The 20,281-nt window shown below is 31.2% G+C and overlaps 2 protein-coding genes across 3 annotated transcripts; one reads left to right on the forward strand and one right to left on the reverse strand.

Moving 5' to 3' along the window:
* The first annotated feature begins 2,408 nt into the window (after nt 1-2,408).
* On the forward strand, nt 2,409-6,056 carry LOC132046975 (protein NSP-INTERACTING KINASE 1-like). 2 transcript variants are annotated; one of them, XM_059437834.1, is made up of 11 exons: nt 2,409-2,920; nt 3,020-3,152; nt 3,230-3,301; nt 3,389-3,532; nt 3,620-3,691; nt 3,795-3,854; nt 3,956-4,053; nt 4,165-4,311; nt 4,392-4,709; nt 4,824-5,203; nt 5,521-6,056. In XM_059437834.1, the coding sequence occupies exons 1-11, from the start codon at nt 2,815-2,817 to the stop codon at nt 5,845-5,847; spliced, it is 1,857 nt and encodes a 618-aa protein (XP_059293817.1). In that variant the 5' UTR covers nt 2,409-2,814; the 3' UTR covers nt 5,848-6,056. The 2 variants fall into 2 exon arrangements, with proteins under 2 accessions (XP_059293817.1, XP_059293816.1); XM_059437833.1 differs by having other exon boundaries at nt 2,420-2,920; nt 4,392-4,733.
* Nucleotides 6,057-11,062: 5,006 nt separating this feature from the next.
* LOC132048348 (uncharacterized) lies at nt 11,063-11,420 on the reverse strand. The gene has a single exon (XM_059439256.1). The coding sequence runs from the start codon at nt 11,337-11,339 to the stop codon at nt 11,097-11,099; it is 243 nt and encodes an 80-aa protein (XP_059295239.1). The 5' UTR covers nt 11,340-11,420; the 3' UTR covers nt 11,063-11,096.
* Between the last annotated feature and the right edge of the window lie 8,861 nt (nt 11,421-20,281).

Raw genomic sequence — 20,281 nt, forward strand, 5'->3', positions numbered from 1 at the left:
AAATAAACTTCGGTTCAAATAGACTCTAGACACTAACAGAGCCAGCATTTTCTACTTTTTATTTTTTATTTTAGAGTTTTGATTTGCATATTCCGTGTGATATACACATGACTCTTTTTATTTAGGACGAAATAATATTTGACACCATTCCAAACGTTTCACAATTTTCGTAATTCAATTCTATTGAATTATTTTAATATGATATTTTATCTCTTAAACGATATTTTTATATGAACTTTAAATTTTATTTTGGTAGTATTAACATAATACCTAAATCAAATTAAAACGTTGTGGAAAATGTGAAAGATTGGAACATGGTTTACCCTCAGTAGTGTACCTAAAATTATTGACTGGTCTTGGGAGGGTCCATTTCACGAAGCAATGCATACAAGCAGCAGTATACAAAACGACCACGTCAGCAGCGTACCAACTCCCATTGCATAATTTGCACTCCCACTTTCTACACAAAACACGCATATTATCCCTTTGGAGAGTTACCGTTATTCATTAATATTCTCAAATCCTGTATATATATGCAGAATATATTTGAAATGTATAGATATATTGAGATTTTATTTATTTTAAATCAATCCTAAATCCACCTTTGTATTATTTAATGTTCTCAATCAAGGCTCTCAATTCTCAATAGGTCACTTGGAATTCGTTTCAAATTATACTCCCGCCCTTTTAATATGCATCTTATTTTCTCTCTGTTTCAAAAAAAAAAAAAATGTTTGTTTTATCTATTTAGTAAATTCTTAATTCATATGTTCACATTTTACTTACTCTTGATGACATTTCTCTTCTAGGAATGATGATGGCATTTAGGAATAATGACATGTTTATGCTAGAAAGTTCAAATAATATTCTTGGTATATTACATATACACATCTTTATTTAACACCACAATATTCAAAACTTTCTTTACATTTTCAAATTTCGTGCACAATTAGATTAAAACATATATAATGAATTAGTTTACTTTTCTTCATTATTTTATTGGGAGGAAACGAAAAGGAAAGCAAGAAAAGGAGAGATGCATGATATTGTCCACCCACAACAAATTGAAATTCCTCTCAATGATGTTTAGGGAGCATGAAAGGATGGAGGTGGGCAGCTTTAGCTTTATGAAATACTTTTCTCTTTTAGATTTATATAAGTTTCTTTGGAATGACTGTCTCATGAAGCGTGTAAAATCATGTTTTAACTAATCGGAACAACATATAGTGTGGTACTTGCTGGTGGAATCGATTAAAGTACATCCATCATGCCCCTCTTGCCCAAGCAATCAATCATATAGGTACTAGTAGTAATTTTGTGTGGTTAAAAATATATAAGTTTAATATATAATTTTAAAAATAACTATATATAACTGTCCATAATAAATCAAACTAATTATTTTAAGGTTGATCGAATACATCAACAACCCCTTAAATTTGTCAATAAACTTCATTTAGACACTCGAACTATATCGTATTCAATTGAGCACCTACATACATGATAAAATGTTCATATTAGACACTTCTGCCTCATATTTTGAAAAAAAATCTGCATGTGTTCTCCTTTAATTATACACAGTAGCATTAATTGGAACATGCGTGAAGTTTTTACACTTAATAAAGCTAAGGCGTATATTTAAAGGAGGTGACCTATTTTCAGCCATTAACTTGCAATGTAATGGGCACTTGTGAACACGCGCAAAAGCTTCTTCAAAATTTTGAGTTAGGAGTATTTAATAGGAACAGGCAATAGTTTGAGCATCTAAATAAAATTCTTGACAAATCTAAGAGACTATCTATGTATTTTACCTCATTTCAAAGTTAAAACAGGCAACGTGTTATAACATGTTAAATTACATTATTATTGTAAAAATGATTTATTCTGTAAATAATTAAAAATTTGTTTCACGGCCAACAAAGATGCCCCTCATCATGGGCGTGGTCTTTGGTCCCTGGCCTATGCGACTAGTCAGTTCACCAAAACCATTATCAATCTCGAGCCTAATTTTCTTGAGATTCCCACATTCTTAGGCTGTTTTTAAAACATAGAATTTTAAAACAGATAATTTTTGGGATTTTGTTGAATGGCCAAACTCAGGGAATGTTGGATTCCCTTGCAAATCCAACTCCCATAGCCATTACTTGCACTCTTACACATCACAAATGTTTGTTCCAATTTTTTTTATAAAATATTATTACACATAATAAAGCTACAATGATAATGACAAAAATAACTTATTTCTAAGCCATAAGTTAGCTAGTGACTGACTCACCCATGAGGGATTTTTGGTCTTATTATAACAACCCCTTACACTAATATGCTTTTTTTATTTGTCTTCAAGAGTGATTTTGATTTAGGCTTAAAAGTAGAGGTCCATTAGAAACTTGTCATTTCTGTGTCTATACTTCAAGACAAAGTGCTTGATTAAGATAGCAGCAATCAGATTTCCATATCTCAGCTTAAAAAAATATTAAGACTAATGGTAATAGTATTCTACTTTATTAATACTAATGTTTACAAAATTTAAAATATTATTTTCTTTACAAAGGTCTGTCCCAGTGACAGGCATGCTAATTCTCCTTTTTACAAAGACTGCTTTTTTCCTAAGGACTGACATGACAGTAGTAAAATGATTTTCTGGTATACAAAAGCAACTCTATAGTTTTGTTCTCAATCTAAACACTACTACTATTAGATTACCCCTAGAGGAAAATCCAATTGGGGGGTTTGTCTCTCTGCATAGCTTCTGTATATTCATCAAGGCCTGATTATTGAGTTTCTGTTTCTTTCTTGCTTTCTGTGGATTCAAATTTAATGGAAAAAAGAAGAGAGATAAAAGCTGCATTCTTGTATGTGGCATTTTTGGCCCTTTGGAGCTCTGCAGCTGGATTGCTTTCTCCCAAAGGTGTCAATTTTGAAGGTAATTAGTCTTCCTGATGATAAAATTCTGAATAATATATACTCCATATTACTTGGTTTAATGCTTTTGCCCCTCTCTTTTTTTTCTTTTTTCTTTCAGTTCAAGCTTTAATGGCCATAAAAGTTGCTTTGAAGGATCCTCATGGGGTTCTTGATAACTGGGATAGCACTTCTGTTGATCCATGTAGTTGGGCTATGGTCACTTGCTCTCCTGAGAGTTTGGTTATTGGCCTGTAAGTATAAAGATGATTTTTTATGTGTGCGTGTCTTTGTAATTTAGAGGTTGAATTTGTTTTTCTGTATCATGCAGAGGGTCACCAAGCCAGAATCTATCTGGTGCTCTTTCACCTAGCATTGGCAATTTGACAAATCTTCAGATTATGTGAGTGTTAAAATAAGTGATTTCAAGCTTTCTTGATTGTTTAAATGGTACTTTCTTCCACATGATTAAACATTTTTTTGTTGACAGATTGCTGCAGAATAACAACATAACAGGACCAATCCCAAAAGAGATTGGAAGGCTCTCAAAGCTTCAGACTCTTGATCTTTCTGATAACTTCTTCACTGGTGATATTCCTCTTTCTTTGGGACACTTAAATAACCTCAAGTACATGTAAGTATTCTGAAATAGGCAGCCACTTTGCTTTTATTTTTTTCAATTTAAGTTCTAATCTAAGATGCATCTTATTAACTGGTTCAGGAGGCTCAACAATAACAGTCTATCAGGAGAAATTCCAGCCTCATTGGCCAACATGTCACAGCTCACTCTTGTGTAAATCCTTATTACTCTACTTAACTGTTCCTTTTTGCCCTCATTGTAATGTCCATTGCTTCAATACTTTAGATTGATTTTGGTATTCGACCTTTTGATTCAGGGACTTGTCCTTCAATAACTTGAGTGGACCAGTACCTAGGTTCCCTGCTAAGAAATTCAAGTAAGCTAATAAACAGTTTATTCATGGATCAATTGCTTCATGTCCTTTTAAACTTTCATGTTGAAAATAATATATGTTCTCTCGTTGTGCTTTCATTGTAGCATTGTTGGAAATCCATTGATCTGCGAGACGGGGTCTGAGCCAGACTGCTATGGAATGCAATTGCTGCCTATGTCAATGACATTGAACAGCTCAGAAAGTATGCATTATAGAATGTCATTTTCCAAATCTAACCATTTTATCCAGCCTGTAATTTCTGAGTTTTCTTATTCTTATGTTTATCGTCACCTTATTGATCCGTGTTATCCAGCTTCGCCTTCTGGGAAGCAAAAAAGTCACAAAATCGCACTTGTATTTGGCTCGAGTCTTGGTTGTATTTCTTTGCTCGTTCTTGGAATTGGACTCTTTCTGTGGTCAAGGCATAGACACAACCAACAAGCCTTTTTTGATGTTAAAGGTTGGTAAACTTTAGCTCAATAATCTTATGAAATTTATGATCATCGCTTCATACTCATTTCCATAATTTGCTATTTTTAGACCGGCACCATGAAGAAGTTTCCCTTGGGAATTTGAGAAGATTTCAGTTCAAGGATCTCCAGATTGCAACCAAGAACTTCAGCAGCAAAAACATTTTGGGAAAAGGTGGTTTTGGGCATGTTTATAAAGGTCAACTCCCAGATGGAACTCCTGTGGCTGTAAAGAGGCTAAATGATGGCAGTACAATAGGTGGTGAGAAACAATTCCAGACAGAAGTCGAAATGATAAGCTTAGCAGTGCACCGTAACCTCCTCAGGCTCTACGGATTTTGCATGACACAGTCGGAGAAGCTTTTGGTTTACCCTTATATGTCCAATGGTAGTGTAGCTTCTCGTCTCAGAGGTAAAAAAAAATGTACGAAATTAACAAGTGGCATATCATATTTCTTATTTGTCTTGTGCTGAAATAGTGAGCCCTTGTTACTTTCTATAGCGAAACCTGTGTTGGACTGGGGAACAAGGAAACGAATTGCTCTAGGAGCTGCTCGAGGACTGTTGTATCTTCACGAACAATGTGATCCAAAGATAATCCATAGGGATGTTAAGGCTGCAAATATATTGCTCGATGACTATTGTGAGGCGGTTGTGGGAGATTTTGGTCTGGCAAAGCTTTTGGATCACCAGGATACACATGTCACAACGGCTGTGCGCGGAACTGTGGGGCATATAGCCCCTGAATACCTGTCAACGGGCCAATCATCTGAGAAAACAGATGTGTTTGGATTTGGGATCCTTCTTCTTGAGCTGATCACAGGAATGAGAGCTATAGAATTTGGAAAAGCAGCTAACCAGAAGGGAGTAATGCTTGATTGGGTAAGTTAATATCAATTTGTCAAGCCTCAAATAAGTTAACCTTTCTATATTTGGAAACTTTTTAACTTTAAACTTTCTATTTTACCCTTAATGGTATTAGCTTATAATCAGAGATATGTTATGCCATGTTCAAGACCAGAAGTTCGAACGATACTTTTGGTACATGAAAGACATTTGGCCTTAAATTCCGTGTCAAATCAAACACTACTATTTAAAATGAAATAGGGGGGCTTATAATTTAACGCTCGTAATTGCATATCATTTTTTCTTTTATAGGTCATTCCCCTAGTATAACCTTTGGTGAACATTTATATCAGGTTAGGAAAATTCACCAAGAGAAGAAACTTGATGTCCTTGTTGATAAAGATTTGAAAATCAACTATGATCAAATTGAGCTAGAAGAAATGGTTCAAGTTGCTCTGCTATGCACACAATATCTTCCAGGCCACAGACCAAAAATGTCTGAAATCGTCCGAATGCTTGAAGGTGATGGACTTGCAGAGAGGTGGGAAGCATCCCAGAAATTTGATGGTAGTAGTAACAAGTACAAAACGAAAGAACTATCCTCATCCGAGAGATTTTCAGATCTCACGGATGATTCTTTGTTGCTTGTCCAAGCCATGGAGCTGTCTGGTCCTAGGTGAGCCAGCCATTTACACAGATTTATAACTACGAGACGTAAAATTCACACTTAGAATTGTCAACATATTTCTAGCTAGAGGTAATTTATTAAACTATGTGTATTGTATAGTAATGAACCATCAAAGATTCAAAGAACTTTGATGTGTTTTTTTTTCTTTTCCGTGTATATGCTCATCTTTAAGTTAAATGATTTCAATCGAGAGTTCAATTATTATTTTTTTGCTAAATCTTGTATTTGTAGTTTAGACAATGGTGTAATTTGGAAATCTGAAATGAGCTTTTAAGCATTATGGTGTGCATTAGCAATAATTTAGCATGCATAATGATTAGCAACGGCTATTGAAAGAGTAAAATGGATTTGGTGGTGCAGAAGCTAATGATTTCTGGAGTCTTAATTCTTTAAGAAAAAGTTGCTACTAGAACTATACTTTATTTTCCAGTGCAATGCACGAAGATACACTAAAGACATCATAAATATAATATTCATAATAGCAAGGAATCCAAGAAAACACAGTGGTCCGGCTTGGAAATTTCATATTATTACATTATCCAATCATCCAGTTTGACGAGAGTGTAAGAAAAAAATTAAAAAAAATAAAGATGAACTAAAGTAATATTTTTCATATAGAAATGGATGTAAAACATTTTGGGATAGGGACTAGGGAGTCCTCCATAAATGATTAGCGGAGTCTATTTTTTACTGATAGATGTAAGAAAACAAATATCTCATCCTTTTTTCCCCTAATGGAGTATACAAGATAACACAATTTGACAAGCTTAGATCAGTGCAATTAATGATATCCGGAGAGAGTTACTATTTTTGTAGTACCCAAACTTGATATTTCTTAACCAACTAGTGTCGCTTGGCCCGTGCTTAACATTCATTTTGTAGATATTTTCAAATTTTTTCTTGCTCTTACTTCTTTGTTTTTGTAACATCAGTTTGATACTTTTCGAAAGACTTCTAGACAATTAAAGTACAAAAACGTATCTGAAAGTTTTAAAAACAATTTCTTAGTTTATATATTATTTTTTTTAAAAAAAATCAACAATTGAAAACTCTTCTAATTTCTATCTTACTGAAATTTTTTAAGGTTAAAGTCTCTGATGATAAAAATCAATCTTTTATATGTTAAATTAATCTCATTTGTTTCTTCGAATTGGACCATATTGGCTAACTTATTTTTTACCAAAAGATACTACATTATCCAATTAATATCAAAAATATTTAATGCAAAAATATTGCTTTATGATGATATCAATAAAGCTTAACTTACAAATACATATAAATTAATAAATACCTTGATATTGAAAGATACTTTTGTAAACGTTCCTTTCATATTATACCACACAAAAAATACTGAAAAGTTAATAAAATTAAATTATTTTTACTTTAAGCTTTCGTTTTACTTCCAAAAGATGCATGTTAAAATATAACATATTCTTCATTTTCTTAATGTAATGAACTATTTTATGAAATTTACATTGCAGTAAATTTTTATGTCGAACTTAAATATTTTTTCCTAAATTATAGTATAAAATATTGATCATCTGATATTTTGCACAATACTTTTATATTAAAAAAAGTTTTAAAAAAAATGCAATTGTCTAGTATTATTACTGTTTGGGGACCAAATTGTATTTTCTTTAACTACAATATTTTTTCAAACATTTTCATAATTTATATAAAATTAAATTTTTGTAGTTTATCTTTTAATATAGTAATTTATTAAATAAATTTTATGTTAAAAGTGTGTGCATATAAAATTTGATTAATTAGCTGCCGTACTTCGGAATTCATATTTCGATTGAGACGAAAGGGCTACAATTTGCATTTTTTATACATTTTTAAAGCAACTAACCATGATATAAGTTATTTGTTTATTATTTTAATTTAAAACTTAATCCTACTTTAAGTGAAATCTTTGTTAACTACTTGTGTTCGCCAGCATGTACGACACAAAATTGCATTAAATGAAAATGACTTAAATTTAATCAGACGAATAAAAATCTAAAATAACAAATGATAAATAGCAAATAACATCAATAAATAATAAATAATTTTATACGAATAATATTTTAATTCAATAATTAATCCTATATTAAGATATAATTTGAATGACATGATATTTCTTTACATGTCTATAATAAATTTTTAAGAAAAAATATTGTTTAAAACAAATTAATAATATTTCCACATAAAAGACTTAAATATGTATGAGTAAGCTTTGTGGGGCCACTAAAACTTTATCATGACATCATCATTTTAGTGGCATGAAAAAAGCTCTTAAAGTTTTTAAAATTTACAAAAATATGTGAAGATTTAAAAAGTCATAAAAAACTTCAATTAGGGATAAAAAGGGACAAAAAAATTATGTGAAGACTATAAAAAATGGGAATTCCTCATTATATATAGTAGTAATAAAGGGCGTTGGCTGGAATAATCTATTTGAACAGGCCGTACGAACGGCAATGTCAAAATATATTATCATTTTTTATCAATATATCAACTAAAATTTACTTGGCATAGCTTACATTTTTACCTATTTATGGAACATAACTAAACTTTACAATAATTATATTTAGTAGCTAAAATATAACATATTTACTTCCTATAGCTACCACTTTTTTACCACTCATCTGATAACTTCCCACACCCCTAAATTTAAACAACAAAAAAAACGTGTCTCTCTCCTATCCCTCTAAATACACGCCATTATGCTCAATATTCCTTAATTTCCTCCAATTTCGAATCAGTTTTACAATAGTTCATCTTCCTTGTTTATCTATAATTAACTACTCATTAATTTCACTCATAATTCAAATCTAATTCCCAAAAAAGGTAAGATTCTATATTGATTTTTACGTTTCACCATGTATTTAACCTATATATTTATGTTGTATTTTCAGTATGTTTAGTTCATTTGTATTTTTTAATTCAGTTATTATAGATCTGTGACTTAACCAGATCTATATTTTATGTGCATTTTAAGTATATTTTGTATTGTTTATTTTTTTCACATGTTTCTTCAATTAATTCGTGTTTATTGTTCTTCACCATAACTGTAATTTTTTGTAATATATTTAACCATTTAAATACAGTCTAAATATACAGCAAATATAACTTAGATATATTCCATAAGTCCACTTTTAATGTACAAAGTGTTACGAAGTTAAAATTTCATCTAAATACACTCCCAATATATGTAAAATATATATGAAATATAATTAACAAAAGAAACTTAAAGATAAGTAATATCTAACAAATCAGTCAAAATGCAACTAAAATATAGCCAAAATATATACGAAATACAACTATTAAAACATAAATCCAAAACAAAAGGTCAAATCAGTTTATATAGAGTAGACTTTTCAAATCTTATTAAACCACTAATATTAACATAACATCTTGTTAGTTGTTTGAATGAGATATGAGATCAGATATGGAATGGGAGGATATTTGCGTGAATCAGGGATCATTAAAAACTGATTTTAATTTAAATTGGAATAGATTTTGTTTTCATAAATATAGCACTTTTAGTTTTCTCAGCGTGTGTATTTCCGTTATATTTATCCTATATTTAAGTCGACGCGTCTACTAGCTAAATATAGGGTCCTCCAGCTACGAATTGTAAATGTAGAACATGTAGTTATAGATTGTTAAAAGTAGCTAACTAAAAGGTAGCTGTTTGTGAAAATTTTACATATATCAATCGAAATTTCCATCCGAATGGACCTGGAGTAATATAAGATTGGGCCACAAGAGATTTAATGGGCAATTTGTAGGATTGCATTTCGCTAGGGGTGGTCTTTAATTTTTTGGCCTTCGCTAAAATTTTTTTGATTTCGGATTCGAGCTCTCACTAAGTCAAAAATTTTAAAAAAATTCGCAAGGTAAAATTTTTCCTTCAAAAACTCTGCGTTAAAGAAAATTTTTGCCTAAAGGCAGAGTTTGCGAATCCAAACATCCGTCTTGCGAAAATTCCTTCTTTTTTTTTAACTGAGCTAGTGTTCGAACCCAGAATTAGGATATTAGGCGAATGACAAAAATTAAGGGGCAATTTGCAGAATTGTTCTTTGCTGGGGGTGGTCTTTAATTTTTATCCCTCAAAATAGTGGTCTTTAACTTTTGTCCTTTAGTGCCTTAAGGCAGAATTTGGGCCTCAGAGGCAAAATTTGCATATGGCCAGAATTTGCAAAGGCAAAAATTTTGCTTGCATGGATTTTGTCCCTCAAAGTGGTGGTCTTTAACTTTTGTCCTTCTGCCTGCATGGAAAAATTTGCAAAATTCTGCCTAAATGAACATAGTTCTGCATTGCGTTTTTTTTCTCGAAATTTAAATTCGAACCCACAACCTCGAATATTAGGCGAAGGACAAAACTTAAAGACCACCAATTTGAAGGACAAAAATTAAAGACCACCACAAATGAAGGACAATCCGCGCAAAAAAAAAAAAAAACAAGGATTTTAATCCTACGAACCCAGAGTGTGTTTGTCTGATAAGGCCCAGGTTCCGACTCGAATGGCCTACTTTCGACCCAATAATTTCATCTATTTATTTCTCTCCACGGCTACGCACTTCTTCCTGCTCTCAGTCAGAGGAATCTAAATCTCATCTGCTTTGTCATTAATTACTGATTATTCTCATTGAAACTATCCATCAATGTTGTATCATGGTTGATGAATTTCATGTTATCGTTCTCATTCCTGCTTCAACAAATCAAAGGTTTTCTTGTTGCTACTGTTGTTAAATATAACAGTCTTCACCATTCGACCATTCAACCGCGCGCATAATTGATGTAAGAATGAAAAATACTAGATACTCTCGAGCTTCATTGATTTTATAGCCCTTTTAATTATTTTTTTAGTCATATAATATTTTTTTTCACAAGAAATTTTTATTTTTATAAACGAGAGATGTAAAAGTAATACAAAAAAAATCTTCATAGAATCACTTTCATTCAAATTGAAATGAGCTATGTTCACCTATTTGCTCCGCAGGGAAATGGATAGGCTCGTTGCTTAATCATTCATATAATAAATGTGAAAAGAGTTTCCTTATTCTTCCCCTAACTTTGGATTATTTCAAGCCCCAAACAGACCAAACTTTCCATACAATATAATTCACTACTAGTTTACTACTACTACTACTACTTGTAGTATAGTAATTATTGATGCATTGGAAAAACATAGAACGAGACTTGTATAAAACTAAAAACTGGACGAGTTGGTACAATATTGTTGATTACTTTTAGTCGGCGGTGCCGGTAACGCCTAAGTCTTGCTTGTTCTCTTCCTCGCCAGCACCAAAAACAGGGCCACCTAAGCCGGCGGCATCTTTGACCTTGTCCTGAACTTTATCAATCTGAATACCACGCTCATCTTCATGGGAATGGATATCCATTCGAGGCTTGTTCTCCTCTTTCTGATCAACTGATTCATACGTGGTTGGTGTTAGATCTCCCTTTGGCTGTGCTCCTTGCGCCCCTGACATTATTATATTGTCGTATTGCGTACTGGCTGAATCAATCTCGTCAATTCTCTAGCTTGTAGCTAACTAGCTAAGGTTATCATCGATTTGTATATTTATGAGTATGCATGGACGCTTCAATTGTCATTACGAATGATTGAACAGGCTGCCACGTTTCATACGTGAAACTTCCATGTGGCTAAAGTAGACAAGTTCCACCTGTGATATATATAGGAGTATATGCACTGTCAGCACTCCTTCGAATGAGCGAGTTTTGTAAAACAAAAAAGGAATTAATTACTTAACTAGTACTATACGTACCAAGATGTTCACTTTAGTTATTCTGTTACAATGATTTATGTTTTTTTCATTAGATATAGTTGATTTGACTAAGCTTTAACGGTAGTATTAATGTATAGATATTTAAATGATGATTTATAAATCTTACTCAAATACTATTACTTGTCTAAATATGTAAATGGGCAAGAGTACATATCTCACACGGTATTTCAAGCAAAAATCATCTAACCTATTTCTCAGAAAACTGCAACTAGGGCCGGGGTGCCAACAAAATATGCAAAACATTCCGAACCTAATTATATCGAATCGATTTATAAGATTTTTTCAATAAAATTGTGGATTTTATTTAAGCTTATAAGCGTCCCGACCAATTAGAGAGGTCTTTTTAATTTATAAAAAAATCAAAAAAAAATCCGAACTGAACCGAATAGTCTTACATGTATGAAATATATTTTATATATTAATGAATATGTTGAATATATCTTATATTACGTTTCAAATATAAGAAGGAATTTTGGCCAATGAACTTTGGGCCTTTAGTGGATTGGATTTAGTGTCAAAAGGATGTCTCATACTCATATACCAAGTAACCAAGCAATTAGTTGACGACCAAACTTACGTTTTTCTATTCACTATTGCACTCCTATCAAAAGTTTGAAACTAGATGCTTCAATTTATTACCTTGCTACTTGATAGTTAATATTTCAATTTAGTTACTATATGTAGTTTTTTAATAGCTTTTAGCCTTTTACATTAAATGTTTCGAAGAAACAAATAGAAGCTTTATTTGACGATACAACAAATAGCTTTATAAGAGTCTGGGTTGTTACATTTTAATATTGGTGTATTTTGAGAGGTGACATTTTAAAAGTAAAACAATCAAAAACTAACCGAACCATATCGATACCGCAGAGAAACCGACATGATTGGGATGGTTTTAAAAAATGTAATTTTGGTTATATATTGTAAAATAACCGAAGAATTGGGATGATATAATTTTTTAAGAATAACCGACCGAAGCGTCCCATTGACAGCCCTAGCCTGCAACTATAAAGATAGCCAAACATTACTCCTTCCGTCCCATATTAGTTGTCCACATTGCTAAAAATATCCGTCCCACATTACTTGTCCATTTACAAAATCAAGATAGAATTAATTAAACTTTTCCTATTTTGTCCTTGATATTAATTACTTTTTAAAGTAATTAATATTGATTAAAGTACAACTCATTGGAGAGTGATAAGAGGTAATGTAATAAAAATACACCTTTATTTATGATTTCTTAAAGGGCGTGTAAACAAAAAAAATGAACAAGTAATATGAGACAGAGGAAGTATAATTAAGTCAGCTTAAAGATTTAGATAAGAAAACAATGGCGCATGTCTAACCCAAAGGTAAATTCAGAATTTTAAAATGTGTAGGTTTAGAGTTATCTGTGACAATGATTTGAACTCTGTATGAACATATGTTCTATCTTAACTAAAAAGAATTGACGTTATATATTAGAATTGCTGATCTAAAATCACACTTAAGAGAACTCTTCTAACTTGTTTCATAAAATGTATACAATTAAAAAATAAAATCGTCAAAAACATGAAAAAGAAATAAATGAGCATAGAAAAGGAAAATTAGAATTAAAGAGGAAGGTAAATATTTTTTTCCGGGTTAGTAATATACCAACTAACAAGAGAGAAAAATTTACCTTTACTCACTCATCTGTACAACTACAACCTCAATCAAATAAAAAAAGTAAAAATTTGAAAATTGTTATTAACAATAATTCTATAAATTATGTGTTATACATAATAATATAGTATGCTAGTATTTTGGGAGCCTAAGGTGATGATTTTTTCAGCCTCACCTTAAGTCATCTCTGTATATTTAGTTCAAACTACTGGTAATGAATACGCATTCGTACTCGCAGCTACCAAAGTTACATATGCAATGATAGACCTAATTAATTAGACATTATCGAGTACTCTAATACCTATTATTTTTAACCCAAGCACTATAATCTATATATAAGAAGGTAATATTAACTTACAATTAGTTTGAATGAGCATCATATTGTGTTATTACTAATAAAATTTACACTAAGGTAAATGAGAACTCATGACTTAAAAGAAACCCAAGTCCTACGTGTACAAACTGGAGGAATGAGGATGATGGTCACAAGTCACAACCTGGGTCATATAGACAATTTAACCAAAAATACCTTTCTGGGGACTTTCGTAATTTAGTAAAGTTTTGAGTTTATCTAGACTGTATATATGCTGGTCATCAATCGATATACGCAAAGCTACCAATAACTAACAAATGAGAGTGAAAAGTTAAATCAGCATTTTGAGGCCAATTGCGATAAAAGGTGGGGATGAATAGCTTTTAATTGTTCATCTCTATCAAATTGTGACTCAACATTTTAAGTTGATCAAGACAGCAATTCAAAGCTAATGAAGACAAAGCTAAGGATATTAGAGTAGTGTTTTTTTATTTTTTTTTTTTTTTAGAATTTCACAGCCACATCACTCCATGTGAATTGGGCCCTAACTCTAGCCCACTAAAACTTGTGGTTAAGGTGGATTTGAATCTAGCTGCACTCCCACGTGGCAGCAACCCATTGGATGAAATTCTTGCATATAACTCGTCTGAGTCAGCTATTCTAATAGAGTTAATGTCTGACTGAGCAGCTGCCACGAGGTTCGAGAGAATTCGTTTTTGGTTTATCCTAAAAACATAGCATTTGAAGGTTTGAAAGACAAAAGTGTGATAATTGTGCGCAAGAAATAAAGAGTTTGATGCAGACGTTTTTTCCCTGTGCATTAGGAATTGGTAACAGAAGCCCCACAAAAGACGCACGTAGCATTTGTAGTCTGTATATTTGGAATGTGCTCTCAGAATAATTTGCTTAGTATGAGACTATGAGGCAAAAATGTGCATTATTATTTTCCAAAATTTCAATTCAAGAACGACAACTTCAGAGTAAACTATACTGAAGTTTGACGTCTACAAATTTCAAACTCTAGGACAGTGTTTGGAAATTTGAAAAAGTGGGAAAAAAGAAGAAGGGGGTCAGCACTATCTTTTAAAGTTATGGCTATTCTTCAATATTTTACCAATGTTGGCTATATATTTGATTAGCAATCTTAAAAGCAAAAAATTACAGCCAATGGCCTTAAAAAAAGTGGTCTCAAATTTTCAATTCCTACTTGTCTAATGGGCAAACCTTCAAGATCAAAAGTCAAAGTTCAAGATCAAGGCCATTCTTGTAAATCACCCCTTAAAAGTGATTACCTGATATCAATTTTTACAAAGAACTAAGTATCAAATAGTTTTCTTTAACAAAAAATAAAGGGAAAAGGGTTAAATAAAAGGGGAACTTTAGGTAAATTAATCAAGGAAAAAAGATAAGGCAAACATTAATAGAAGAGATTACGTTTGTATCCTTTTCTCTCTTTTTCCTTATTATTTTTGTAAAATGATAATTTTCATGATGCCTTTTTTTCTTTTCGTCATTGCCTCAAGGAGAAAGTTTAAACAAAATGTAACTCTTTATTTTGATTTTTTTGATAACGATTCATTTAATTATTAGTTATTAATATAAAAAATATATGATAAACTAAGTTGCCCTCTTTAATGTAGTTCATTTTTAAAACTTTTTAAAACTCTTTTACAATCATTCTTTTTCCATCTTCCATTAGAACTTATTTTGTTTAAAATGTTCTTACTATTTATATTATTATGATAAAATTCATATTAGTGTCAGCAATTGGAAATATTTAAAAATAAGAATTGTTAAAAATATGAATCTAATCATTGAGTAAATAAAAAGAATTAAATTAGGACAAAGTGTATGTTAATTTGTTTGCATTCCAACTGATAAGAAAAGGGTTTCGAGTTATTCAACATTTGATATTAAACTCTTCATCTTCAATAAAAATTAGACAAACAAATTAATTTTCAGTATCTCAGAGATCTTGACAAATAGTGAATAATTTTTTTTTTCTTAATTCATAAAAAGGAAGCTTCGAATTTCATGATTCTAGTGAAGTTAAGACTCTTACAATTAGTTTGACTAGCACCATATTGTGTTATTACTAATAAAATTTACACTAAGTTATATTGAGAACTCATTACTTAAAAGAAACCCAAGTCCTGTGTAAATTATCAAAATATGAGGATGATGGTCACAAGTCACAAATGGGTCATATAGACAATTTATAACAAAATTAATATTTCTAGGGACTTTCTAAAAAATATAAAGTTTTAATTAATTAAACTATATAGTGGTCATCAAAAAAGAAAATTTAACAATGAATAGTAATGTAACTGAAAAGTTTAATATATTTTCCCACATGGTGCGATAAATAAAGGTTGGTAAATGGTTGGGTAATTATTAAAAATATCTATCAAATTGTGACTTTTTACAAATGGAAAAGACAGCAAATTCAAAGCTAATGAAGACAAAGCTAAGGATATTAGAGTAGTGGCTATAATGCTTGGTATAGAAACGCCACAGCCACATCACTCCATGTGAATTGGGCCCTAACTCTAGCCCACTAAAACTTGTGGTTAAGGTGGATTTGAATCTAGCTGCTTTTCCGTTCATTTATTGAAATTGCATATTTCGTCTGAGTCAGCTAATTAACTAATAGTAATTAATTCCAACCCATTTAAGCAGCTGCCACCAACTAAACCTTGTTTCAAATAAATTCCTAAAAACCGAATTGAAAAATCCTATAACCCATTTCATTACAAAAGTCTCCTTCTTCCTCTTCTTATTAGGGTTCTTAGAATATGCAAATTTCTTCTTAGTTTTCCTCCATAAATTGTTGTTTGTTTCATTCTCTTTTGTCAAAATGTCGGCATCTCTTTTTAGCAACCATGAATTATTTTGTGATAGTATTTCAATTTTTCTAATATTTAACAAAGTCAGAAAGGATGCATTATTCTTTGGTAAAATACCACCACCAAGAACGTCAAGTCGTGTAAAAAATGCCATGAAGTCCTTGACGTCTACATAATATCAAACATATAGGAAACTACTAAAAATTTGACATCAAATCTTATGTGGTGGCTTAAATTACTCTTGGTACAATAATTGGTTAAAGTTGCTATTCTTCAATCATTTTGGCAAATTTATTGATATATTTGATTAGAAATATAAATATAAACTAGTAAAAATTACAGCCAATGGCCTTAAAAAAAGATCTCATTAAATTTTAATATAATTTTTATAATAATAAGATAACCTTTAAATTTAAAAAATTTGAAACACTACTATTTTTCAAATTCAACCCCTTGGATTAGTTGATATTTCTCTAACTTTAATTTTACATTAATGAAATACAGGTAGGGATAAAACTTGTTTTCTTTAAAAAATATTTAAAAGAAAAATTAACATATATAACTTTTTTTTCCTTCTCTGTAGTGTAAATTTTCAAATTATATTAAATTGCAAGAAAATTGGAAAGATACAATTCATTCTTTTTAAAGTTTCTCTAACAAAAAATCAAAATACAATTTCAAAAAAAAAAAGGGATGGCTTAGGAGAGATAATCTATATGCACTTACAAGCTTTCTCCTTTTCGATATCTTCGTCACCATTTATTTTGTTATTATCTTCCATTCATCAACCTAAACAAATTAACGCCCAAGGAAAGGGTAATCAAAGGTGCAAATAGAAGAATTTCAAAAATGATATCAGTGCCTAAATCCTATTATCTTGTTTGGCTTATTATACAAAGATTAAAGAATCTTGTTTATGTGATAAAAAATCATACCTTGCAGAGGTTTAAGGTAAAAACCTCATCATTGACCAAAGAAATATTTAACGGCATAGAAATATTAAGAGATTCAACTCTAGCCTCGTTAATTAAAATCTGAACCTGCACACACAAAATAATTTCAAAATATTTAAAGAGAACTTTATGGAAAAATCAATATCTTTTGAATAATTTCATAATAAAATAATATACAATAAAAGAACAAAATTGCACAAAACATGAAGCTTAATTTTCACCCTCCATAGCTACCTTGGTAGGGAAGATCATCGTGTAAAATATTTTTTAAAGATGCTCTTAATATCAGGAGTAAACAAATGTGATGTCTGGGGAAAAAACTGGAAGTGACGTTTAAAATTTCTAGATGAAACAACTTTTTTTATCACTCTAAAATAGGGAGAAAAAATGTATTTTTGCCCCTTTAATTATCACAAGCATTTAATTTGTAACAGTTCATAATTTTAAAAAACTGTCCCAATATTTTCAGTTAGGCAAAATGTTTCTTTCTTTCTTTTGGAATGAAGAAATTAATATTTAACAAAAAATGAGAGTAAAAAAGCAAAAAATGACAGCAAAAGATAAATGTCTTTTCATGCCTAAGGGCTAAGAATCGTCACATATTTTTTCTTATGAATTTGGTCTAGATAAAGCGAGATAAAATTTTGAGTATATGTATAAGTAGGAAAAATACACAAGAAAAAAACACAATATTGGAAAACAAATGGAAGTGCAGAAAGTATATGGTTAATAAATCAAAGTTAAGAAATCACGCAAACATTTATTTTTTTTTAGCCAGTATGCGTCTAGAAAAGAGAAGAGCCCGTCAAACACTATGATAACGCAGTTTTAAAAAACACATAGCTTGGAAAGAGTTCATAAAAATCATATAAGCCCGGAAAAAAAAAACAAAAAGAAATTTAAACAGAGATACTTGAAAATTAAGTACCAACCAAGCATGAATGTTTAATGGACCGCCGGAGCTTTTCCTCAATAACGGTGGACTTCCTCTCCTCCGCTAGAAGTTTCTTCTCTATTAAGAAGTGCCATGTTTTCTGTTGAACAATCAAAAACATAATCAATTGATAAGGAAAGTAGATAATTATGCCTTTTAAAAAGGCTCCGGCAACATAATTTATCAGTCATTCACAACGGAAGATTAAAAAGACGAAGGTTGAAAGTACCTGTTTGCCATCCCTTATTTATAATTGAGGAAGTTCATCACAGGGGAAAAAATTGAAGACCGGTTCTTAGAATATGCAACTATCTTCAAGTTCCCAACCTTAAACTACTGGTTTTTCTTTCCTAAAATGCAATTAAAGCCGTAATATTTTGAATTTAACAATAGAGTTTGTGTTGAATTAAGAGGGTAAAAGAAAAGTTTTTGGGCAAAAGCCTTCCATGCCAGGAAAGAAGAACCTCCTAAGTTGGGTCTAAATGTGAAATATTGAACCGTTTTATTTTAAAACAATAATAGCAACATGATCCTAAATTATAGGGAAATAATATTAAACATCGAAAATAAGGAAAAGCAGCAAAAAAACAGGAAAATAGATAAAGTTGCTAAGTTGTGAACAATCAGCTTTGGCAAACTTTATTGATCATTTCTTCACTTGTAGAAATATAAATATAAATTGGTTCCAAACAAACGAAACCAGTTCTCATGCAGTTACTTCGACAGATGTTGAAATGCCATCCAACTGCATTTCACCTTTTGCCGGGACAATTGTATTTTCCACAAAGAAACTTGTACTGTAGGTTATTGATACACAGCATGTAATTGCCAATACTGTAACTCTAAGAGCACTACAAAAGACGATGCCGACATTTTAACAAAAGAGAATGAAACAAACAACAATTTATGGAGGAAAACTAAGAAGAAAGTTGCATTTTCTAAGAACCCTAATAAGAATAGGAAGAAGGAGACTAGGCTGATTTGTAATGAAATGGGTTATGGGATTTTTCAATTTAGTTTGTTAGGGATTTATTTGGGCCGGTCAAGGTTTAGTTGGTGGATCGGGTTAAATGGATTGGGAATTTATTAGATTTAGTTAATTATATGACTAACCAATCAAAGGGTGTCACGTAATGAATGAAACGGAAAAGTTCGAGGGCATTTTAGGCCCTTTTCCATAATGAAATGGGTCCGTTAAAAATAAGGGTATTTTAGGCCCCAAAGGTTAACATCAGGGGTATTTTAGGCCCCAAAGATTAACGTCAAGAGTATTTTATACCCCAAAGGTTGATGGAGGGCATTTTTGCACCAAATTTAATAGTTCAAAGGTATTTTAGGTCCTTTTCCGTTTTACAAAATATAAACTTATGGATCAAGTTTTATATTTAAATTTTTTTAAACCATGGTTTGAAACCCCAAATCATGCCTTTTAGGATGATTTGGGATTTCAAACCATGATTTGAAACCATGAGATGAAATGCAAACTATGGTTTCAAATCGCATGTCCAAACGCCTACTTAATATTCACAAAAAACTCTACTTGAAAGCTTATTAGAATAGGTCTTTCCGATAATGTTCCAACAGTTACATGTGGATTTGGGGGTGAAGGTGATGACCAAAGAAACTTGATCCTGATTGCATATATTTCGGAGGCGTTGGAATAGGTGGAACTTTGAATAAATCCTCCTCCTAATTAAGGAAACGACGGTGGCCAAATTGGTGGCATCAACTCCGAGTCTCCAATATGCCTTGTATGAATTCGATTTTCTTATCATGTTTAGTTTTTTTTTTTTTTTTTTTAATATTTTATCTTTGTAGTTGGCTCATCGTCTTCACGAGTTTAGCAGAAGGTCTAATGGGAGATGGAATATTACTTTAAAGGAAGATGAAACAAAATTTGTTGAAAAGAGATTTTACAAAATAAATTAAATAAA

This window comes from Lycium ferocissimum, chromosome 2 (assembly GCF_029784015.1).
Source record: "Lycium ferocissimum isolate CSIRO_LF1 chromosome 2, AGI_CSIRO_Lferr_CH_V1, whole genome shotgun sequence".
In the NCBI taxonomy this organism is placed as follows: domain Eukaryota; kingdom Viridiplantae; phylum Streptophyta; class Magnoliopsida; order Solanales; family Solanaceae; genus Lycium; species Lycium ferocissimum.